At 39.8% G+C, this 25,834-nt stretch overlaps 1 protein-coding gene across 5 annotated transcripts in view; it reads right to left on the bottom strand.

Annotated features, from left to right (window-relative positions):
• Positions 1–25,834, bottom strand: part of GHR (growth hormone receptor) — a 258,077-nt gene that overhangs the window by 137,894 nt on the left and 94,349 nt on the right. For 4 of the 5 annotated variants that reach the window (XM_036067251.2, XM_036067258.2, XM_078066687.1 and 1 more), the window contains one exon: positions 389–469. In XM_036067251.2, the coding sequence (XP_035923144.1) occupies positions 389–409 (21 nt within the window). In that variant the 5' untranslated portion in view covers positions 410–469. Of the gene's footprint in view, positions 1–388; positions 470–15,062; positions 15,191–25,834 lie in introns of all 5 variants that reach the window. The other variant, XM_078066688.1, reaches the window with a different exon arrangement.

Raw genomic sequence — 25,834 nt, 5'->3', positions numbered from 1 at the left:
CTTAATTCTGAGCTCTGGAAATAGGGGATGATATCCTTAGTCACGGACGAGCAGAGTGATCAGTAGGTTAATAACCAACCCTCCAGTGCAATTGCAGTATCTCTCCCAGGGCCAAGAGACTTGGCTTGCCTTCAGTATAAATGCCCTCAGCATGATTTGCAGCATTATTTTTGATGTGCAAACATTAGATGCCAAAACTGTATTCCTCCTAAAACATCCACAGAAAAGTCCTCCTAGCTTATGATTTTAAAGCTAAGACAAGTTTCCTATTTGCTGTTACTTAAAACTTACCTCTTTGAATTAAATCATCCAAAGAACTTACATTTAACAAATAAAGTTCAGTGTTATTTCAAAACACTGGGGGTGGGAATGGGAAAGCAGAACTCACCTTCACTCCCAGAAACAGCATTGCCTGAGCCTGCCACTGCCAAGGTCAACAGCAGCTGCCAGAGATCCATACCTGTAGGACCTGCAATCGCACAAAAAAGAATAAGATAAAGCCAACTAAAAGCAGACCATTATCATTGCATACTGTTTAAAAACTGGCTAAACCACGAATGAGCTGACATGCAGGTCAGTTCTCAAAGGAGTCCTAGTACATTTCATTGCCCCAGAGTCTCGTATTGTTATACTTTTCATGAGGGCAAACAGTAGGTTTATAATAAATTCTACTTCCCATGGGTGCTTGCCTCAGGAAATAACATGGACACTAGCGATTTTCACACCCTGGCCAACAGCCCTAGAAGCACCTCACCACAAGGTGCTTCAATAATAGGGCCAGTGTGGTTTCACTTTAACTTGATCTGGAAATAGAAAAACTCGTCAGCAGTATCACCAAGCATAGGGCCTTGAGCTGGACAGGCCATAAAAGGAAAAACACAACAACCCACTTGTAATAGGAAGACTTCTCCAGTGTGTTTCCCAGTGAATAAAAGAGCGCAACTAATACTCAGAAGAGTGTACTAATGAGCCATCATGAGGAGGTTTAGCTAGAAGACAGCAGAAAGGAGAAGGTGAGAAGCAAAAGACTACAAAACATCTCTGCTGCCTAGGTGGTCCTCCTTAGAATACCTGGTGTCCTGGGTTTTCTGTTTTAGGAGGACTGTGGCTCTGAAAGACCAGGGAACATCCCAGACTCAAAGAAAGGTCAGTTCGCAGCCTTGCTAGCTATCTGGGATCCCCAGTGTGGCCACACCTGAATCCCTTCGGTTTGATGAACAGGGGAGCAGATCACGCCTCAGCCAGCACGTGCCTTTACCTGGAGGAAATAAGCTGCTTTGGAATCAATAATCCAGGGGTCCACTTCTAGGATCTCTGAAGAGACATGTTTGGGCTGGTCTAAATTGAACTCAGCACACTGTCCTTTGGAGGGCTGTTGCTACATCTAACAACTAAGGCCAACTCCTTTAAAGCTTAGTCGTACGATTTCCATAAAATTACATTACTTACACATCACTCAGGCATACCTGATCATCGCCCTGGGCTCTCCTCCAGGGCCTCCCTCCGGCCTCATTTTCACTATTGTATATTCTTGACGATAATGAAAGAGCCCTTCTCGTTACCCCTAATCAGGCTGAAATGATGAACAAGAACATTTGTTCTCGTGGGTAATGGAATGAATGGTGTGGTCCCCGGTAATGGCCGTGTAATTCTGAATAGGCATCAAATGTGATATTTCATACTTTCATTTCTAGATAGTGGAGGGCCCATCATTTCTTTTTTTGTTCCAAATGATTTTATGTTCTTAAAAAATTCTAAGAATACACATTTCTACATCAACTGAATATCTTCCTGTGTCTGAATACGCACGTGCATGCGGAATGCCTAAAGAGTGCCCTCAAACACTGCCCCCTGGAGTCACGGGCAGAACTGAGTGTGACACCGCACGTGAACGCACGTGGCCAATTATGAGAGTTCACACAAATGTGGGTTACAGTTATCGTCACATCCATGTTTTAAATTCCTAACCTGGAAGGCTCCGAGCTAATGGCCTTGCATCAGCCTCATCTACTTTGCAAATGCGAACCTTGGAGCATCTCTCCTTAGATCCTTTACTAGTGGGTGAATAGGCCATGTAATCCGAGCTTGAAGCCTCCAGCAGAAATACATAAAAAGGCTAAAAATAAATATGCTAAAGGCTGAAAATGCCATCCTGTTGTTAACTGGATATTTCCTTTTAAAATTTATTTTTAAATATATATATTTTTTTAAGTCGGAAAAGCATGGAGGAACTGGGCTCTCTATATAGTGTTAGCTTTACTAGCAATCTCCCAATGCACTTAGTGTCAGGTGAAGAAACCTCCCTTGGCACTTGTTCTCTGGATATCAGGTTGTAACAGAATTCTAATTCCCAGGCAGGGTTTTTGGCTTCCCAACTGAATAAAGATATGAATAGGTTTGCATTGCTCAGACGGCTGCCTTCTCTGGTTTGGAAGTCGCCTCTTCAAATATTTCAAAGATATTTGGCAGATGCCCAAGACAAGTGAATTTTGCTTCAGATGAATAGTAGATGACTCCCTCCCATCCCAAACTTTTGAAAGTTGCTGTCTGCAAATGAATCAACAACCTATGATCCAAATGATCAACAACCTATCTCCATAGCACGCATTCTATCTCATACAATGAGACAAACAAATCAGAATCTTAAAGCAAAATCAACCAGAAATCTGTTTGCACACTCCTACAGCAGAAAAGGAGGTATTTAAAACTGCCATTCCCCCAAATAGGAGCTGAGAACCATTCACTGCAGCACTGAGAGTACTGCATACGGCCTTGGCCCAAGCTCCAACTAGGTAGCAGAGAAGAGGATGGAGAGGTGTGGTTGGATTCAGGAAGAGCTCACTGTTTCATCCAAGACTAAAGCTCTACTTCCACGGTTGCGGGCTCAGTGGGGCTGACTGTCAAAGTAGTCCCCTAGTGAACTGTCCCCAGGGCCAGCACACAACCAGGCTGATGGACATTCTGTTCGATTTGACTGGAAGCTGCCCCGTTCCATTTTGCAGAACTCCCTATGGCAGCTTCTAGATAAGAGGATCCTTCTTTGTTAGGTGTTAGCTGGGAGAAAACATCCCTAGGAGAGGACAAAGTGCCAACATACGAAGTGTGAAACTTCAGGGTCGTCTGTCAATAATGTGCCAGATGTGAGCAGGACAAAGTCCCATTATTCCCCTTCCCCAATATAAGTCTCTATATAGAGGCAGGTACTGTCCAGAGGAATCTACCAAATGTACCTTAGCCTACTGGGTTTTTAAGTTTGCAAGATTTTTCTAGGGAAAATACCTCTCTAAATTTCTACTGATATTTATGCATTCTTTGGCTATAGCCTCATGGCAAGATTTTCATTTGGGGTGGGACGGTGGTTGGGTAGGGGAGACAAGCTTCCATTCTTGCATAATGGAACTCACACCATTTCCACTTTCAAAGCCTGAGGCATTTTGCCTGCCCTCCCCCCCTTGTCCTTCCCCCCCCCCCCCAACTTCCTCAAGGGAGAGCCAGCTGAAAAGCAGTGTCATCAGCTGGTGTGAGTTTTAATTCTGTAAACTGCCCAGCAGAGGAGACTCTAAATTACAGTTAGGCCTGTGATATACTGACTTTTATTCCTGGCTATAAAACAGTACCTAAACACATGAGAAGAGATGGAGATTAAACATAATATTTTTTCCAACATGTTATAACCAACTCCAGGCCAAGAAAGGAATTAGTTCAATTCTCTTTATTTTAAAATTAGCAAGAATTCGTTGAACTCCTAGAATTGACCAGGGCACACTGGAGAATACAAAAGCAATCAAAATCATGGTTCTTTACCTCAAGAATTAGGCAAGATAGGCAAATGAAATTGGGAAAAGAGGAAGCATACCTAAAAGTGAAAGAAAGATCAGAGTGGGGGAAAAAAAATCAGCCACTGAACTGAGGGGCTTAAAATTAGAACTAAATGACAGAGAAGATTGTAATAGGTAAGGAATAGTGAGGGAGGGGTGTGAACTTGCATTATGGGTTAAAAACTCTGATGGTACAGATACAAAGGTATGGCTCTGGGTCTGATTAGTTCAGGGCAGTAGTTGGAGGTGAGAGAGAGAACAAGTTTCGAAATTATGAATAAAGGGGAATAACATTGGGTTGGTAAGGGAGGACTAGACCGAAACAGCAGTTCAACTCAGATATTTTTAAAAAGACAGATAGATAGATTTATTTATTTATTTGTTTGTTTGTTTGTTTATTATTTAATTATTTATTTATGTAGTGTGAGCTCGGGGGAGGAGTAGAGGGAGAGGGAGAAAAATCCCCAAGCAGACACCCTGCTGAACTCAGAGTATGGGGAAGGGCAGAAGCTGGATCCCACTATCCCAGGACCCTGAGATCATGACCTGAGCCAAAATTAAGAGCCAGATGCTCAACCGACTGCGCCACCCGGGTGCCCCCGCAGTTCAACTCATATTAATCAGAAAGTCACTGGAAGTTTTGGGATAAGGACAGTATGTGCAAAGTGGATTTTTCTTAGGATAAATCTGCCCCTCATACTTTCTTAACTTGGTATCACTGAGAAATACCGACAAGATTTGGCGATGACTGGATACAGGAGATGATAAAGAAAACATGCCTATCACAAATGAATGAGTATATAGTATATGTGTGGATGAAAGATGGCACTATTGATAGAAATCAGGATTTTGGGATCTGAGTTGTTCAGGAATGAGAAGATTACAAGACTGTCTTGGGATATTTGGTATTAAAGTGATTTAATAGTGATTTAAAGACTTGTGGAAGTATAAGAAATGTCTGGTGGGAAGCTGAAGGTAGGAGACCAAAGACTGAAAGACAGAGGGGAAGTCATTACTGGATTTCAGAGATTTACATAGAGATGATGAGTACAAGATGAATTTAATATGAAGACTAGGCTATTTCATGAAGAACCCCCACATTAACTTTATTAAAAGTAATATTATAAAGTATGTTAAGCCATTTAGGGGAAAATGTGCTCCTATCTGGTTTGTAATTTGGCAAAGACAAAAGGAACCACCACCTGAAGCCACCTAGACCCTCTGATTTGTATCAGGTATTTAAAAGGAAAGTGGTCAACAGCATCCCTAGAAGAATGACGTCAGCATATTAATATATAGATAGAATAATAAGATAGACTGAGGAACTTGTAGTTTGCCTTAACAAAGGCAAAATACCAATATGGCAGCTGAATTGATAGAAATAATATTTCCCCAATTTTTTTGTTTTACTGATCTAGCTATCCTGATACCAAAAAAGTAAGAGCTGATTAAAAAATCCCCACAGAAGCAGAATTGTTTATATTGCAAAACCAAGACTCTAGTTAGATAACCTAATAAATGTGTACTTTCTGATGCAGGTGTTCATTACCAATGAAATATTGCAAAACCGAATCTAGTTGATTTCCCAGTGAAGCTGTTCTAAGAACTCGACATTGAAAAAGAGGCGAATCCAAGTATTTGAAATGACCCATTCTAATTAGTACCTGGCATTTATTTGACTAGTTTGCATTTTTTCATGTTATTACTCACTTTTTATGGTGCTGGTCATTTGAAAATTGGTCAGATCCAAACTGCCTTAGGTTAATTTCTTTCTTTCCAATTAGTAAGAGAGAAACTGTTCACAGACATTACTGACATACCTACTTTCGCTGAGATTTTTCCTTTCTCAGGATCTAGTGGGGAATATAGGATGGAAAATTATTTTAAATGTGTAATGTATGAGGGAAAAAGAGGCCTTTGGGAGTAGTATATATAATAAATCGCCTTTTTAATAAAACATTTAAAGCATAGATCGTATGTACCTGTGCTGACCAATTCAGTTATCACCCATCACCAGTGGCCACCGAGCACTGGAAATGTGGCTAATGCAACTGAGGAATTAAATAGGCTAAATTTTTATGTAATTTTAATTAAGCATTTAATTAAGTATATACAAAACAGGTTTTGATAGGAATCTAGTTTTTCAGCTGTAGATTTTATTAAATCTAAATACAGATCAAGTCTCTCTGACGCAAATTTAGCATTCAAATTAAGATGTGCTGTAAGTGTAAAACATACATGGGTTTTGAGGGCTTGGTACAAAAAAGGCATGCAAAATATTTCAATAAGGTCTATGTTTACTATAGGTTAAACTCATATTTTGGATTGCTGGGTTAAATAAACATATTATTGAAAACTAGCAATCCCTATTTCTTTTTATTTTTTAAAATGTGACCAGCAGGAAATTTAAAATCACACATGTGGCTTGCATTATATTTTATATTTCTCTTTGACAACACTGATATATATATATTTTATGGTTTGTATGTCTGTACTTGCATTCAGAAACATTAAACTGTTACAGTGGGCATGTATGTTTTTGTAACAGAAACAATAATACACAATTTTGTACTTCTAATGACATATAACATCTTTACAGTTACATTTTAAGAGGTCATCCCAAATGCAGAATGATGGGGACTGAAGAATTAGGCATGATTATATTTGGGTTTTTTTTAAGGGTACCCAGTATGCCTTTGTTTACCTTTAGAAGGGTGACAATTCATACTGTATCTCTCTTTGAGTCATAGACAGTGGTGCACTTATAAATGTGTAACAATTGTCTCTCTGGAATTAAAGAGAGAGAGAGAGAGAGAGAAGGACCATGACTGTAGCACTGACCAGTTTCTGTGGTGTAAATACGTCCACCAAGGCTGATTTTAAGTTACCAAGTCACCGAACCTGGATTCCCTGAAGTCAGTGAACGTGGATTCACAAGCCAGTTCAAACTGGACCCAGCACACCAGCAGCCGGGGAAGTGAATGATGCTCTCCAGGCTGCATGTAGGTAACAGGTACAAGGATTAAGCAATCTGCTGACACCGATACAAGAGGTAAGAGACCGTGCTACTGAGTGAACCCTGGACACCTGATTTCGCTGATACCATCGGTACGTACCACTGTTCGCGGATCACATTCAGTTAATGATCACTGACAGGTATTTTCCCAAGTCTTTAGAAATTACCATCAGCCTCCACCATAAATGCCATCCTTGATCTTCATTTACAGAGGGAGTGAGCTTGGGGTTAAGAGCATGTGTTCTGGAGTCAGAGAGAGCTAGGTTCAAATGCTAGCTTTACCAAACCTGTTCACTCTTCTCTAATATAAGGATGAGAATATTATTACCTTTTTCCTAGGAAAATCAGGAGGAGATTAAATGAGTTGATTTATTCAAAACATTTAGCATGCCCTCTACATGTATCCAATAAATACATTATTAGAGTCTTTCTGATACCAGTAATAAATAGACTATGTTTGATAATGTTTCCATGGGGTGGATGGGGAGTGGGGTCCTCATTTATATACCATGACATGGAAGCCTAGGGAGGTGGTAAAGCAATCAGCAAATGGGTTCTTGGGTAGCCACAACATAGAAGACCCCTTCTTCAACCATGCACTTACATCACGTAAGGGTCCAAGGAAAAGGAAGAAGCATCACAGTGTAACGTGTGCGTCTCCTACGCTAAGGTGGAAAGGCTGCTCAGTTTTGCTTAGGTGTATGGGCAATTATGCACCTTCAAAACGGAGGCCCGATTGTGGGAAATAATCTAGAGGCTGATTTCACCCGTCATGACGATCTCATGCTGTTGTTACTGGGTCCGGATCATTTGTTTTGTGAATCATGGATTTCTAGAGCTGAAAATTGGGTAGATGAATTGCAGTGATGAGACACTTGGCTTGAAGCTAGGACTCTCCCTATGAGAATACAAAAGGCAGCTGGATTACAGGAATTTAAGTCTTCACCTCTTCCTCTCTTGGAGAAGTGAAAAAAATACAGGCCTTTCAGCACTAAATGCTTAGTGCTGCTCCTGTTTTGGTGTGCAGGGGCTACCCTGCTAGGAGTGGACGTTCTTGGTACATGGGGCATTCTGTTCGAGGTCAGTATGACTCAGTGGCACTTTGCAATACCTCACTGCAGCGACTATCCTTGCAGATGACCGCCACTCACCCAGCTTGATTCATGTGGTGCACCCACCGATTCACAAGGCAGGAGTGACTCTCACGTGGAAGAGAAATTAATTGCATAGGTGCTTATTTGAATGATATGTTCCTTTTTATGTCATCCTTTACATCACTGCACCTACCAAGTCATTTTTTTCCAAAACAGAATTTGAAAACACAAACCCCTTTCTGAATTTCTGCTGTTTCTCTTTTCACAAGTGGCTCTTTTTTAAATTTATTTTTTTTTTATTACTGTGATAGATCATATAGAACATGGGGAATATGCTTTAAACAAAGTTAAAGATGTTGGAGTTTCTTTCAAACTCTCAGATGGAAATTGGCTTTGTTTTACCTAATTTAATAGAACATAGATAAGCTGTTGAAGACATGATCTCATAGAATGAAGTCTTCAAGCACAAACATTATTATCTTGATGAGATGATAATCTGACAATGATGAGTACAATAACTCATAGTGTGCTAAAAGGAGCTACTAGCAGACCCAGATAACATATAGAGCAAAGATTGGGATAAACTTTTCTTTACTTTTATCAAGTCCAAAATGAACTTGTTCTTTTAAGGTAAACAAGTTGAGAAACCAAGAGTGAGGCAATGTGACCTTCTGGACGAAGCATTTCTAGAGAAGGCGTCAGCAATCCCATGCCCGGGGTGCCAGCCCAACACAGCCTGACCTGGTAACTCGGGCAGTCACTTAATCACCGTGGGCTTCAGTTGCCCTGTCTGCACCCCACCCCAAGATTTTGTGATAAGCCGAATCCCATGCTGTGCGGTGTAATGAAATTTGCCATTCACTGAGAACTACTCCTGTCCTGATGTTGCCAGGCGCCTTGTCCTTCTCTTCCTTTAGCTGTGAGCAACTGGGGGCCGTAGGTGTGTTTCACTCACTCACTCACTAGATCCCCAACAACTAGCCTTGGGCCTGACACAGGTAGATGCCTACTCTAAAATCTGCCCAATGAATAAGTCTCCCAGGAGTCTTGTTATTTCTCTCGACGTTTGCACAGACCCTGCAAAAGACAGCCTCATTTTCAAATTGAGAAAGTATAGAGGAACTTTGAGAGGTTAAGTGAATCCCTCAGACAGTTAGAACCATGTTTGAGGTCTCCAAGGCCTGCCTTCCCCTTCCCATGCTTCTTCATAAATGTGAAACTAGGCTGACTAAGCGCACGAGCAGGGGGCTACCAGTGAGGCAGGAAAAGCTATAGACAGTAAGAAAAAGAGAAGGAGTAAAGTTTGGGTTTGAATTATGGACAGGGGCAGACACCACAGGATTTTCAGTGCTCCAGACCTGTCAAGCACGGTAATAATTTATAAATGCTGACACAGCAGTTTCTTTAGGAGTATTGCTCAAGGGATATAATATTCACCTCTAGGCCTTAGAGTCTCCAAGAGCACCTGATCTACTTTCGGGTACATTACTTAAGAGCTATGAAGTGTGCTCTTTCCATGACATGGGGGCATCCCCTGCCCCTGCCCCGCCTCCTCTAAGCCTATATATATAAATAGAAAGAAGTCTATTTGGCCAGACCGACTGGCTGCCAAATAGATGGCAGACATTGGGCAGATCAATGTCACGTCTCAGCTCCAGGAAGTGTATAATATACCACTTCACTCTTCAAGATCATAGGAGGTGTCACAGCTGGACTCGGACCATTCACTGTTAACAGCTTGAATAGAAAATACCCTCAAAAACAGTGCTGTGTCACAGAAATATAATTTGAGACACAAGGGCCAGCCACGTATGTACTTTTAAGTTTCCTGGTAACCACATTAAGAAAGAAATACATAAAATTTATTTTAATCATATATCTTATTCAACCCAGTATATCCAAAATATTATCATTTCCTCATACAGGTGATATGAAAAGTATTGAGATATTTTACACTCCTTTTTTCATATGGAATCTTTGAACCTCGTGTGTATTTCACACAGCACATCACAACTGGCGCTAGCCAGACTTCAAGTGTTCCGGAGTCCCACGCAGCTAAGTGGCGACCACATGGCAGCATGTAGCTCTGGGACACTGAGAGACTGTGGATGTCCATGTGGCCAGCTCCCTGGCTAGGCCAGAACATATCTGTGCTTATTGCTCATGAGCAAGTCAAGCTGCTGAGCAAGGACCTTTAAACAGTTATTTTGCAAGGTCTAATAGTTTCTTCAAGTCCTGGAAAGAAACAGTCTCGCTACTGAAGCAAGAGGCAGGATGTTCTAGATCTCTCTCACATTCATTTTGCAGGTAATCACTGGGCACTGAAATCTACATAGAGTTAAACCATAAACCTTTTGTTTGGGGCACAAATCTGGCACAGAGCACCAGATCTGTCATTAGTTATGAGCCGTCCAGCAAATCATTTCTCCTAGAGAAGGAGTCAGCAATCCTATGCCCAGGGTGCCAGCCCAATACAGCCTGACTCGGTAACTCGGGCAGTCACTTATCACCGCCTCAGCTTCCTTATCTCCAAAACAGAAAGTTTGGAGCATATCAATAGTTCTCAGCCTTGACTGCAAATTAGAACCATGTGGGAAACTGGGAAAAAAAAAAAAATGACCTGGTTTTATAGATAAATCAGAATCTCTGTGGTGGGGCCTGAGTATTAATCCCTTAACATTTGTTATGAGATTTTACAGTGCAGCAAGGGCTGAGAATCACTGACCTAGTACAAACCAAATGTGCTATGATTTTTCAGTTTGTGAAAATAGTGCTCACACACCCCAGGGAGCCTTCCTCAGCTGAGTGGAGGGAGAGGAAAAAAAAAAAAAAATCAATCTTTCCCATTTAGTCAACCAATAAGGGTAATTTTTGCAATAGAGGACTTCCTATGCCAAGTGGATGAAATACTAAATATAAAGGTAGGAAAAGAAAATATTATCCCATGAAATGGCAAGATAAAGAGAATACACGTAATGGATGAAATCAGCATTCACAGATAAGATCACTCAAGTAATGACAAAACATTATTTCAAAGTGTGGCTCACAAGGTCCCCTCAAGATGACCATCTCTGGTTTTTCAATCAAACACCAATTTAGGTATTTCTCTGAAGGACCTCTGTAGATGTAATTAAGGTTACTAATCAACTGATTTTAAAATAGGAGATTATCCTAGATTACTGAGGTGAGCAAATGTAATTAGCCTGTAAAAGCAGAAGTAATCAGTGAGATGTGGCAGAAGAGGAAGTCAGAGAGATGAGAAATCTGAGAGGGATTTGATGTGCTGTTGCTGGAGGGGGCAGCAAAGAAAGCAGGAGATTAAGGCAGGCAGACTCTGGGAGCAAAAACTGGCTCCTAGCTGCCAGACAGCAAGGAAACAGGGAAGACAGTCCTCTGATGTCAAGGAATTGAATTGGGTTAGCAACCTCAAGGAGCTTGGAAGCTAATTTATCCCCAGAGCCTCCAGAAGGTAACAAAACCCTAAAAAATATTTTGATTTCAGCATTCTCTAAGCAGAGAATTCAGCTGAGCCATGCAAGCTGTGCCCAGACTTCTTACCTCATAACTGTGAGGTAATCAATGGGTGTTGTCACAAATCAATATATTTATGATAATTGGTTATGGAAGCAATAGAAAACTAATACAATCTCTAAAAGTCCATTATAGAGTCCAAGGTTGACTTCCTAAACATTAATCAGGAAGATTATTATCCAGTCACCATTGAAACATGTCCAACCGGAGAAGGGCTTTTTAGCAGAGCAAAGAAGTTTGTGACTTGACATCAAGACAGTATGGACTGGCACAAAACAGACACACAGATCAACGGAACAGAATAGAAAAGCCAGAAATAGACCCACAACGCTATGGTCAATTAATCTTTAACAAAACAGGAAAGAATATCCAATGGAAAAAAATACAGTCTCTTCGACAAATGGTGTTGGAAAAACTGGACAGCAACATGCAGAAGAATGAATCTGGACCACTTTCTTACACCAAACACAAAAATAAATTCAAAATGGATGAAAGACCTAAATGTGAGACAGGAAACCATTAAAATCTTAGACGAGAACACAGGCAGTAACATCTGTGACCTCGGCTACAACAACTTCTTGTTAGACACGTCTCCAAAGGCAAGGGGAACAAAAGCAAAAATGAACTACTGGGACTTCATCAAGATAAAAAGCTTCTGCACAGCAAAGGAAACAATTAACAAAACTAAAAGACAGCCTACAGAATGGGAGAAGATATTTGCAAATGACATATCAGATAAAGGGTTAGTATCCAAAATATATAAAGAACTTACCAAACTCAACACCCAAAAAACAAATAATCCAGTTAATAAATGGCAGAAGACATGAATAGACATTTTTCCAAAGAAGACATCCAGAAGGCTAACAGACGCATGAAAAGATGCTCAACATCACTCATCATCAGGGAAATATAAATCAAAACCATGATGAGATACCACCTCATACTTGTCAGAATGGCTAAAATTAACAACCCAGGAAACAAGAGATGTTGGTGAGGATGCAGAGAAAGGGGAACCCTCTTATACTATTGGTGGGAATGCAAACTGGTGCAGCCACTCTGGAAAACAGTATGGAGGTTCCTCAAAAAGTTAAAAATAGAGCTACCCTACAATCCAGCAATTGCACTACTATGTATTTACCTATCCAAAGGATACAAAAATACAGACTCAAAGGGGTACATGTGCCCCAATGTTTATAGCAGCATTATCAACCAGAGCCAAACTGTGGAAAGAGCCCAAGTGTCCATCAACTGATGAATGGATAAAGAATATGTGATACACACACACACACCCACACACACACCCACACCCACACACACACAATGGAATATTACTCAGTCATAAAAAGTAATGAACTCTTGCCATTTGCAATGATGTAGATGGAACTAGAGTGTATTATGCTAAGCAAAATAAGCCAGTTGGAGAAAGACAAATACCATATGATCTCACTCATATGTGGAATTTAGGGAACAAAACAGATGAACATAATGGAAGGGAGAAAAAAGAGAAAGAAAAAGAAGAGAGAGAGGGAAGCAAACTGTAAGAGACTCTTAATGATAGAGAACAAAGTGAGAGTTGATGGAGGGAGGTGGGTGGGTGATGGGCTAGATGGGTGATGGGTATTAAGAGGGCACTTGTTGTGATGAACACTGGGTGTTATATTTAAGTGATGGATCACTAAATTCTATTCCTGAAACCAATATTATGCTATATGTTAACTAACTTGAATTTAAATAAAAATCTGGGAAAAAAAATAATTATGGGCAAAAAGAAAAAAAGAAATTTTGTGACTCGAGAGGCAATCTAGTCCAATCAATAAATGATGGATGAGAAATGCTAAATAATTAGTAAATAATCTGTGACTTTGTCTCCTCCAACTGCCCCTGGCCAAGACTGCTTTAATCAGCCCACAAGAATGCCTCAGTACAGAAACAGGTACAATAATCTCTCAGAGCTTGGTGATGCTCTCGCCTGAAGTCATTCAGTTCCCTCTATTCCAACTCTACCATTGCCAAATTACCTTCTGATTCTTATTTTGCTTTCTGGGTTTCCTCTCTTTCTAAAAAACTAATACAATAACCAGCTGAAATGAAATTGCTTGACAGCTGAAATGGAGAATAAATGAATGAATTGGTATTCTGGTATATTGGTCCATCTCTTGAGTTTGGCTAGTATAAATTGGGCCCCTAGAGTCTGATCACCTCTGGGTCAATTGATGCAAATTTTTTTCTGAACACATAAATCTGGACATGAGATGATCCCAGGGAAAGTGAGAAAGACTGAGAGAACCTGTCTGAATCAGTTTGCTGGTCTTGTTTCTCATCTTAACCTCAGATCTAACCAGGGAATTAAAAAACAGATGATGTGTCAATGGGAAGGTAAATCAAAACCAAGGTAAAAATCTACAACAGAATAGGATGGTGGGGGGGAGGTAAGGACAAGCAGCATGTGTTTTATGGAGGAAAAGGTGGTGTGGAAGGGGAAAGCACAGTCCATTTTTGTAACATGTCCTTATATCTAACATCTTGGCTCAGGAGAGCTTGTTTTCAGTCCTTTGAATTAAACATTCAATTCCCAGGAGCCTTATGTTTACCACCCAATGGGACCACCACAGCATAACTCAGGAAACTAAATTCAATGACCTGGCCATGTTTCTCCTAAATCATTTGGCTGGTGGATGATGACTGGAACAAGCAGCCTAAGCCAAACTGTGAATCATTTCACAGAGACTGTCCACCTACCAAAACATCAAAGAAACAAACACTTCAATGCCTTTTCACTGTAATCTGTTGGAGTTCAATGATTTCACATCTTGTAGAATAGTAATACAATCAATATTCACCTTTCAAACTGAAAAGTGATTCAAAGGAATTGTTTGTATCCAACCACCTGTGATCGTGTTACCAATGAAAACTTTACTTCCCAACGAGGAAGGAAAGCTCCAGGGAATCCCCAGGATGGCAGTTTACATGGAGCTTCATGTAAATGCTAAAGAACTAGACAGCAGGTACCTCTGGATGCCCAGAAGGATCTGAAGTAACTCCTGTCTGGAGTGAAGTCAGCATCTCCTACCTGCCCCCAATCTCTGCCTCAGGAACAAACAGCCTCATCCCTCACAGTTCTTTATCTTGCTTGATGAGATTAGGGATTTGCAGTTACCTGAACTAGATACTTTGGTTATGCCATCCCTTCTCACAAGTAACTTGACGCTGTAATAAGAGAGTGATTCCACCTCAGGATTCTCTCTGGAATGTAGCTCCTCCTGCCCCAACCCTAGCCCCACTGCCTCTTCTCTGCCTTTTTTTTTTTTTTTACACGTGAAACAGCCTCCCTCATGGTCTATCTTCCTTTACTTCCAAGTCTGCTGCCAGACAAATCACAAACCCACTTAGGCTTAAAAATTATGCTCAAACATCACCACCTCCATGAAGCCTTCTACACTCCCCTGAAACATAAGTGCTCACTATTCTGTGCCTCCACACTGATATTCTTTAACCTCTGCCATAAATCATGTCAAAATATTGACATCACAAGATGATGAACTGTTTGTGGAATAAATGAGTTCTCAGCCTTTTAATCAAAGTTAACAAGAAAGGCACACTAACCAATAGTCCGGCAGATGTTCCTGAAATAGAAGCTGGATTTTCCTCTGGGCTTTACAGCAAGAAGTGTTTAAATTTCCTTTTTCATTCAGTCATGGGTGCAAGCAATCCTACACTAATTTGGTTAAAATCTGTCAGAGAAGGTAGGGTTGAAGGTGGAATATGGTGAATTTCTTGGTCACTGCTTAGCATGTCTTAATCTCTAGCTTCTCAGTCTTGCTGCTCTCACTTATATACCGTGGCAAAACCCTCCCCAAATCAATTATATTCTCTCCTGTTCTCTCTCTCTCTCTCTCTCTCTCTCTCACACACACACACACACACACACACACACACACACACACACTCGTGTATGCACATGCACGCACCCCTGGTACCAGAAGAGTTGATGAAAGCACACAACTCATTGCCTCACATAACAGCCCCTCCCTGCCCCGCCCCCCCCCCCCACTGAACTTTGCCCAGAACTTCTTTGGGTTCTGCCAACTGAAGTGAAGGCCAGGCCTGGGCTGGAGCCTCGTGAGACCCATCACACCATCATAACAGAGCCAGCCGGACCAGAGGAGAAGGCAGCCAAACATTAGAATTTGACAAAGACCACGAGTTGGATAGGTTGACGAGAGTGATGGGTGTAACTAACTCTAATCCCATGGCCTCTTTCAGGAGTGCCAGAACGACAGCTCCCAGAGGGCAGAGGCGTCCATCTGCTGTTTTCACTTGTAGTGCACTGAAGCCTCCCAAGGATGAATGAATTCCAAAACATTAGTGCTCATCGGAAATCTTAACATATTAACTGTAAATGTTTAACCATGGATCAGCAGTACAAAGCAATAGACTAGAAAATGGTCAGTACCACCTACATACTAACTGGATATTTATCTCATTAATAGCATATTTTGGTTGACTGGGCAGGAGGATGCAACAATTAGATTATGGCTTTTTTTTTCTTTTTAATTAGCTTGTAATAAAGGGAAGTAGGTCTCTCTATAAAAAAAAAATCACAAGTCAACAAAAGGAGCAAAACATTAAGCATTTAGTGAATTATGTACACAAATAGCACAAGAAACAAAATGACTGCTTTCTAGCTCTGGAGCTTCGCCGTATTTTTTGCTGCTCTTCAGGTTAGAACAATCTTGATGGTTGCCATCACTGAGTGTGGCCGGAGTTATGATAAACGCAAGGCTCTATGACTAACATTCCTGTGTGTGACCAACAATGCTGTCCATACTATCAACACAAGAAGGCTGCTCATGATTTATGGCCACAGCCAGAATTAGCAAGATCTTTTGTCAGTTAAGACTCCCTTCTGCCTGGCTGGCTTTCCTGTGTTTGTACACAATGAACTATTCTGTGACATGTCATCCACACAAAGTCCTGTAATATAAGAAACCCTCACAGGGGAACATTCATTTGAATAAGTTAATTAACAATAACTAGATATGAGTTTCACTGATTGTGAATTGGAAGTTAATTTATTTTGAAATCATATTTGGATGTGTAGAAACAGCCTGACAAATGTCCCCAAAGCACATTTCCAAAGCTGAATTCAGGGGTTCAGAAACACGTCATTCCTCAACCCAGTGCTCCCGCAGCGTTTGCAACACAAGCCAGAAACCAAGGAGTTACCTGGCTGTCCACCTTCTCGGCCCCCATTACATCTGTCAACATTATCTCTTCAGCAGCTCTTGAATTCATTTCAGCCCCGTTATCCTCTTTACTGCTACACCAAGTCCCTGCCACTCTGTCTCACTTGGACTGGAATGTCCTCTTAACACCCACTAAGGCTCCCCCCCAATCTATTTTTCACACAAAAATTATGTTTTGAAACACAATTACGATTATGACACCCTTCTGAATAAAACGCAAATGACTTGCCTTGTCCACAGGATTCATTTCAGTCTATAAGGTGATCTCATAGTTACTAGTTATGCTCAATAGTCACTCACTCTACTTTCAATTAGTAATAGAATCCAGTGCAAGAAGACATTTCACAGCCAACCTTGCAGCGAACTCTGGTCACATGACTCAGTTCTGGCTGGCAGGATGTGAGCAGAAGTGGTAAGTGCATCTTTCAGGGAAATGCACGTCCCCTCTGCTTCCCCTTCTCCACTCTGCTGGCTTGGACGTTGATGTGCTGGATCACCAGATACACACAGGAGAGCTACCTAGATCTGAGGAACACTTCTGGAACTCGTTACGAAGTAGGATCATAGATAATGTGGGTTTGAACACTAGCAAAGGATCAACTAGCAGTGGTTTTCTGACCCAGCTCATTTTCACCTATTTTTTTAAGGCTCAACTGGCTAAGAGTAGTGGGAAAGAGTAATCACACAGGACTTGTATAAAAACACAGGCTGAAATGTTATCATTAATACCTACAAAGAAAGAAAACTTACCTGAATGCATAATGTTCTGATAGGGCTTTTTTATGAGTCTGAAGAGCTAGGCCCTCCTTTATTTTTTATTAATTAATTAATTAATTAATTTATAATGAGTTATAAACCCTGTTAGTGTGCTGGAACCAGAAGTATTTTTTACTTTAGAACTTGTGAATGGTTTTATTTGGGGAGTGATTAAGGCCACAGAAAATGGCCATCCTAGTCAGATAGAAATATTTTGATCTAATAAGAAAACAGGTGACAATCTATCCCACCCCATCCCAAACGAAGTTTCCAAACCACAAGTTAATAAAAAGAGATAATACATACTGGTTATACAAAGAACAGGGAAGGGTAGGAAATTAGGAAAAGGAGCCTGGCCTCTTAGTGGGTTATATTTTTCCAGGTTTTGGCACCCAGCTTCCCCAAACCAAATTGTATACTAAGTAATATATTCTGAAATGGTGCTAGTGGGACAAGCATTAGGCTTTCTGCTTTAAACACAGTTTTATTCACAGACATTTCATATTTGTACCAAGAAGATGAGCTAAATCAAGAGTAGGAGTACATGATGCTAGTTTGCAAAATGACTGTTTTTCCCGAAGCCAATTTTATTTTTCTGATTTTAAATGCACAATACTTATGTAGAAGCTTGGTAAGTATTAATGCAATGTAAAACAAATTATGAATTCCTTTTCTGTCATTCTCTTTCCAATAGAATTTCTAAAGACAGTTGAAAACAGACCCTATACAAAAAGCTGTCTCTTTTGTTTTTTCTTTTTCTTTTTCCATTTAATGTTAGTGTCTCTTAAGTACCTGTCAATTAGATTGTCACTTTTTCTAGGAAATTCAGCTTTTAGCAATTCTTTGTGGATTAAAATGAAATCAACCTGGCTTAGCTAATATGCACTGATTAGATTGAGAATAAGGTCCTAATACCAGTGGCTAATAGGAAATACCTGACATTAAATGTTGGGTGACCCGAACAGATTTTATCAGCTTGCAGAAGTTGCAAGTAAGAGGATAGGGAGCTTGAGGATATTACAAAAGGGGACCCATGAAGGACCCATGATATATTGAGATAGAGAAACATGAGAATGGCTATGCACAGCAACAGATCTGATGTCATTATAGTAAATCCCCATTACATGGAATTACATGGACGCATCCTCTTCCTTCCTAGCTGAAAGAGCATAATACCCCGTCCAGCCACCCCCCCAAAAAACACAAAAACTGTGAATATAAAATTTAACGGCTGCGCTAATTAATATTCCCTCATATTCCTATTATTGGCCATTCAATACAGTGTTTTTCAAACTGTGAGTCATGACCTATTACACTGTAGGATCATTTTAGTGGGTCAAACCCAGCTTTGTTTGTTGGCTTATTTAAACAAATAGAATGGTGCTATAAGGCTGAACGTTCACACTCTCTGCCCCAATTCATATGTTGAAACCTTGTCCTCAGTGTGATATTTGGAGGTGGGGTCTTGTAGGAGGTGATCAGGTAATGAATGGGATTAGTGCCCTTATAAACGTGGTCCCAGAGAACATCCTCTACCCTCCCACCATGTGAGGGCACAGTGAAGACAGCTGTCCACGAGCAAGTGGGCCTTCACTAAAGATGGCAGCTGCTGACCTTGAGCACCTTGATCTTAGACTTCTCAGGCTCCAGCATTGTGAGAAATAAATTTCTGTTGTTTATAAACCACTCAGTCTATGGGATTTCTGTTCTAGCAGGCAGAACAGACTAAGACAATTTGAGACGGGAGGGGAGGGGACCAAGACAGTCTCTTCACATGAAACTTTGTGCTGGCCGACATGGCACTGTGGGTTTACACTCTGAACTTCGTCCTCTATGCCCACTACCAGCAATGGTAGGTTTATTTGTTGTTTGTTTTTTTTTTTAAACTAAGACAGTAGTACTGGAAAACGTGGAAGTGCAATTATAAGCCACGGAGGGCAGATTGAAGAGTTCCAACACACATATGATGGGAGTTCTAGAAGGAGAGAATTTAATTCAACTGCAAGAATCAGTTTTGGAAAAGGTTATTATTGATGATTTCATAAAATTAAAAGAACGGAATGAGTTTTCAGATTAAAAGCCCACAGTAATCACTGAGGATTATAAATAAAAATAAATCACAATATTTAAATACACAATAGGGCATCAGGATAAAGAAAAACTCTTTACAGGGCCTTCAAATAAGAGGCAGATTATCCACTAAGGAATTCAAACAGGCCAGTAGAAGATTTTCCCTCAGGAACAACAAATGCCAAAACATAAATGAAAACCTTTCAGTGTTAAGAAAAATAACCATCCATTTAGAATCTGATATCTAGCTAACTGTCACTAAGTCTTGTGCTGGGCAGGGGACGGGGGGGCATATAAAAACAGTTTACTATGTAAAGATTCTAACTTTTTTTTTTTGAGAGAGTGAATGAGTGTGAGTGGGGTTGGGGGGAAGGGAGAGAGGAAGAGGGAGAGAGAGAATCTCAGCAGGCTCCACGTTCAGCATGGAGTGAGTGATGGGGCTCGATCTCATGACCCTGAGATCATGACCTGAGCTGAAATCAAGAGTCAGACACTTAACTGACTGAGCCACCCAGGCACCCCAAGAGTCTAATTTAAAAAATGACTAAAGGAACTATTTTTTGCAAGAAGACATGAATCATTTTAAATACACACTGAAAGTCTTTTTAAAAAAGTTCTCTCCCAACTATTCCGGTTATTATCCCTGTAGTTATTGATCCATTTCTCAGCTTTCCATTTAAAGCAAACTTCTCAAAGGAATTGCATTAGACTCTTATTTTCAATTCCTCTTTGTCCACCTTCCTAAACCCATTCAAACCAGGCCTTAACCTCCATCACCCAATGAAATAGCTTTTGTCCTGGCCACTAATGACTTCACATTGCTAAATCTAGTGGTTACTTCTTTTTTTTTTAAATTTTATTATGTTATGTTAATCACCATACATCATTAGTTTTTGGTGTAGTGTTCCACGATTCATTGTTTGTGTATAACATCCAGTGCTCCATTCAATACGTGCCCTCTTTAATACCCATCACCTGGCTAACCCACCCCCCCACCCTCCGCCCCTCTAGAACCCTCAGTTTGTTTCTCAGAGTCCATAGTCTCTCATGGTTCGTCTCCCCCTCCAATTCCCCCCCCCTTCATTTTTCCCTTCCTACTGTCTTCTTCTTCTTCTTCTTTAACATATAATGTATTATTTGTTTCAGAGGTACAGGTCTGTGATTCATCTGTCTTATACAAGTCACAGTGCTCACCATAGCACATACCCTCCCCAATGTCTATCATCCAGCCACCCCATCCCTCCCAGCCCCCACCACTCCAGCAACCCCCAGTTTGTTTCCTGAGATTAAGTGGTTACTTCTTAATCATCTTATTTGATTTATTAACATACAACATAATGGATCACTCTTTGAAACACTCTCTTAATTTGGTATTTGGACACTATTCTCCATTGATTCTTGGTCTACTTTGCTGGGTCCTCTTCATTTTCTGAACCACATAACATTGGAATACCCTCTCCCCAACCCCCCAGTACTTAACCTCCTCTCTTCTCTTCTCTACATACACTTATTCCCTAGGTGATTTCATTCAGCAATATGTCATTAATATCTATATGATTATGTTCTCCAAATATATAACTTTAATATAAAACTCTTCCTTGAACTACAGGCTCATAATCCAGTTGACTAAATAATCCCTTTGGGTGTTTTATAGGAATCTCAAACTTATAAATCTATAACCAAACTTTTTATTTTACCCTCCTAACCTGCTCAATCCACAGGCCCGGTCGTTTCAGTCAATATCACCTTCATCCTTCCAGATTCTCAGGCCTTTCAGTCATACCAAGAAAACCAATCCATCAAATAATTCTCTCAGATACACCTTCAAATTATATCCAGAATGTGATCACTTCTTGTTATCTCTATCTTCCTCATCCAAGTCACCAATATTTCTTATCTGGATAATTATAATAGTTTCTTAATTAGTCTACATGCTTCCAGTATTGAAACCTCTTTTCCCCCAAATATATAAGCCACCCATCAAGATCTTGCTAAAACAAGAACATGTCAGTTTTTTGTTCAAGACCCTCAGATGGCATCCCATCTCACTTAGAGTAAATGCCAAAGTGCTTACAGTGGTCTGAAAGACTACTTGATCTCCCTTGACCCTCTCCCCCACCATCACTTACTATCTCTGCCTCCATCTACCATTCTGCTCCAACAACACTGGACTTTTTGATGTTTTTTGAAGACCTCATATAGCATATGTTATTTCCTCTGCCTGGGATACTTTTCACCCAGACTTCCACCAAGTATCCATTGAAATATCACTTCATCTTTGAGCTCTTTCCTGGCAATCTAGATCAATAATAACTCTTATAGCTCATTTTTCTCCACAGCACTTATCTTTATTTGATATGTCATATATTTACTTGTTTACTGGTTTTTCTTTATCTCTTCTTACTACAATGTCAAGTATATGAGTTCAGAGATTTTGTCTGCTCTCTTCACTGCTATATTTCCAAGCACCAATAACTATGGCAGACCAATAGAAGACATGCAATACGCATTTATTAGATGACTAAATAAATGAAGAAAAACAAAGGTAAGGCCTCATAGCCAATTCAACTAAATATTATTTGTAAAAACAATGTGGGCCACATTTTCTACTGGTCAAAAAAGGTAAAAGAAAATTTTACACAATAAAAACAAGGAAAATAGATGAGATTACCTCAAAGAACAATTAAGATGTGTTAGATTTTCTGCTTTGTTTGGGAGAAGGATAGATAATCTGTGTCAAATGGGAACACTAATGTTGCTTTATGTGGCAGTGAGCAGCCCAACTGAGGGGTAGAGGAGTACATGGGTATAGGGTAAGCACAGACAATGTGGTCGTTGCAGCCTTCCGCTGCCTTAAAAATCAGCATGGTTGTGGGGGGACCACATCAAGGAGGAGTGAGAAGGTCACACCCACCACAGACTCTAGGAAGGAAGAGAGAAGCTGAGCATAATCATACTCTTGGAAAAGTGACACACCTCTCATAGTTTAGGAATAGAAAGAGGAGATGTTACAGACTTATGTTCTGTGGATGTTTTTTCTCAATAGGCAGAAATGGAGATTCCTTAATGCTAGCTAATAACTATATTTTTAAAAAATGAAAGAAAATCTTTGTATTTTTAGCTTTGCAAAGAAACATTTCTGAAAAGTAATTATTTAAATCAATACCTATAAAAAGATAATACAATAAAACATCCTGTTCAAGTAACATTTAGACAAGGAATGTAAGGATAGTTCATATCAGTAAGATCTAGCAATATAATCTACTGCAGTAATAATTTTAAAGAGGTAATCAAATGATTATTCTACCATGCAGAAGACCACTGTTTATAATTTAACTCTTATGAGAAACTCTTAATAAACTAGAAATCCAGGGTTTTCTGAATCTGACAAAAATATGTCACCCAAAAATCTGTACCTAATGGCATACCTAAAATGAAACTTTTGAAGCATTCTCACTATTATGCAGTACAAGAAAAAAATGCTTATTATAAAAGTATACTATTTACATGACATGGTACCTTGTAAGGATAGGAAAGTTGAGATCAACAGAAAAAAAAGTCTTGAAAGGTCCAAAGCGTATGTGAGGTCCTAGTACACAACCGAGAAGGTAGTACAAATAAGGGAGAAAGAATGGAGCTGCTCAGTAAATGGTATTGGGGCAACTTGCTTTTCATATGGAATAAAAACAAATCCATGCTTGACACCACACACACAAATTAACTCCATGTAAACTCAAAGTCTACACATTTAAAACAAAACTTTGAGAAGTAAATTAAAGCAATGTAGAGTATAGGAGGAATTTATATATAATATAACCATGGAGGAGAAAGTGATTTCTTAAGCAAGGCACAAAAGCAGAAAAATAAAAGAAATCTAATGATGTCAAAATTTAAAAATTATCTGTGTTAAAAGATGACATGAAAAAAGTTAAAATGCAATGAACAGATGGGATGCAGAATTTTCAACATATATGACAAAGTATTAGTTATATATATGAAATATAAACACATACACTGAGAACATACACATTTACACATGTTTCTGTAAATCAATAAAGAAAACAGACAATAAAAGAATAAAGAGTAGAAAGAGGGGCGCCTGGGTGGTTTAGTCGGTGAAGTGACCAACTCTTGATTTTGGTTCAGGTCATGATCTCAGGATCATGGGATTGAGCCCCACATCAGGCTCCATGCTCAGTGGAGAGTCTGCTTGAGATTCTCTCTCTCCCTCTGCCCCTCTCCCATGTGCATGTGTGTGTGCTCTCTCTGTCTAAAAATCAATCAAAAAAAAAAAAAGTAGAAACAGATAATTCAGAGAGGAGGAAATCCTAATGGCCCTGTAAAAATGATGTCCAATTTTATGAATTAGAGTAATGAAAACTAAAACAATGAGATAGTGATTCATATCCACCAACCCACAAAAAATTAAATCTGATAATGAGTATGAGCAAGGACCTGGGGAAGTGAGGGTTCTCATACACTGCCTGCAGGAGTGTAAATTGGTATGAGCACTTTGGAGAGCAATCTCGCAATGTCTACCAAACATGAAATGTACATATCCTATGACATGGCAAGTCCACTGATATTTACTCCAGAAAAACTCTATTATATGTGTCCTAAGGGAAATGTAAAAGGATATTTATTTCAGTATTTATCTCAGTATAATTTATTTTAGTAAAAAAATGGAATCAATTTAAATTCTGATCAGTATGGGAATGGATAAATTATGATATTCTCATAAGATGGGAGTAATATACAGCAATTTTTAAAAAAATGAACAAGGGTAATATAACAACATAAATTCTGAAAACAAAATGTTTGACAGTAAAAGTAGTAATTGCCAGAATACCACATGCCACATTGAAAGTAAAATACATGAGCCTTTGAAAATACACAAATAATTTGTGTTTCATGCATATAACACGCATGTTTCTTATATTTAAATATATAAATTTAGAAGTGTAAAAACAGGACTGTACAAATGTCAACACATGACAGTTGTTCCTCTGGGGTAGCAGACAGTAGGGTGAGACTGAGAAAGGCAAAACTGAGAACTGTATAATTTGTTTCTTCACAAATAGTAGCTGGGAAGCACCTATGGGAAAGATGTTTATGTTTGATGTATTCATCTGGGTGGCAGTTCCATGGAGGTTTATTGTAGAATCCTTAGCACATCAAAAAAAATAACAGTATTAGAGAGCTCTAAATCTATTTCCCTGCTCAGAGTCAAAAATAACAAACCCCTACAAATTTATAAAGATAGAAAGATAAAGAGAGGTTCTGATAAAGAGAAGTTTGTGTAGCGCATCTACTCCTGGATGACACTAACAGGGGAGGACTGGAATGGTTCCTCAGGTGAGTTCCAGTCACTGAATCCATGACTGTCACCCCCATATTCACCTACCCACCCTCATGGCTCAATGGCTCACCCTCACCAGACATAGTGTTATATGACAAGGAGGGGGAGCTTTCTCAATCCCCATTTCTAGGCTGAGGAACATTTTCTTCATAGATTCCAGAGGAAAGCCACAGAGCAGACCTTCCAAGAAGAACAGCGAATCACATGAGACGCTGCAACAGGCTAGGTCCTGTGACAGGCTTCCCAGAATTCTGGTGCCAGTGCATCTGATTAATGCAAAAAAGAAAAAAAAAAAAAGCTGTATTTTTCACTAGCCTCAAAAAGCAAGCTAATTTAAGCACTTCAGTACTCTAATGAAAAACTCTGATTTCGGGCACAATGATTAGCAAATGTTCTCAATCTCTCTCCCTGAAAGTCACAAACATGACCCATAAGCCCTAGGTAAGCTGGATCAGGGCGACTCGTTTGGTCATGGTAAATTGCAACAAATGGGTGTGCCAAGGCTGGTTCATTTTACTCAAGTGGACCACTGTGAAACCTGCTAGCAAATACCCATTAAAACAAGAACCAAAACATTTCACACACTAGAATGTGTTTCAGTTGGTTGAGAAACATCAAAATAATAACACAGTAACCATAAAAGGATAGCCCAGGTAGAAGCCCTGTAATGTGATGATCCAGGATGAGCTTCACACATCTGTGGTCATCTCAGTGCCTAAGTGCAAAAGCACCAGAATGCCATGTTCATGGTCTCAAGTGACTGCAGAAAATATCCTGAGAAATTCCGTAATTTATTTTCTTTTCCTGCTGCAGTAACCACTGAGAATGAACTCAGAAGCTCCTGCTGAGATTTTCTTAGAAAGAGAATCAGTGGCTTCAATAAAAGGATTTTACTCTTAAAAAATATAATCATTCCAAATAGGCTTCCATTTATAGTTTAATAT

The sequence above is a fragment of the Halichoerus grypus genome, chromosome 2, assembly GCF_964656455.1.
Source record: "Halichoerus grypus chromosome 2, mHalGry1.hap1.1, whole genome shotgun sequence".
Classification (NCBI taxonomy): domain Eukaryota; kingdom Metazoa; phylum Chordata; class Mammalia; order Carnivora; family Phocidae; genus Halichoerus; species Halichoerus grypus.
The sequence above is the reverse complement of the archived record's forward strand: the minus strand, read 5'-3'. Positions and strand labels throughout refer to the sequence as shown.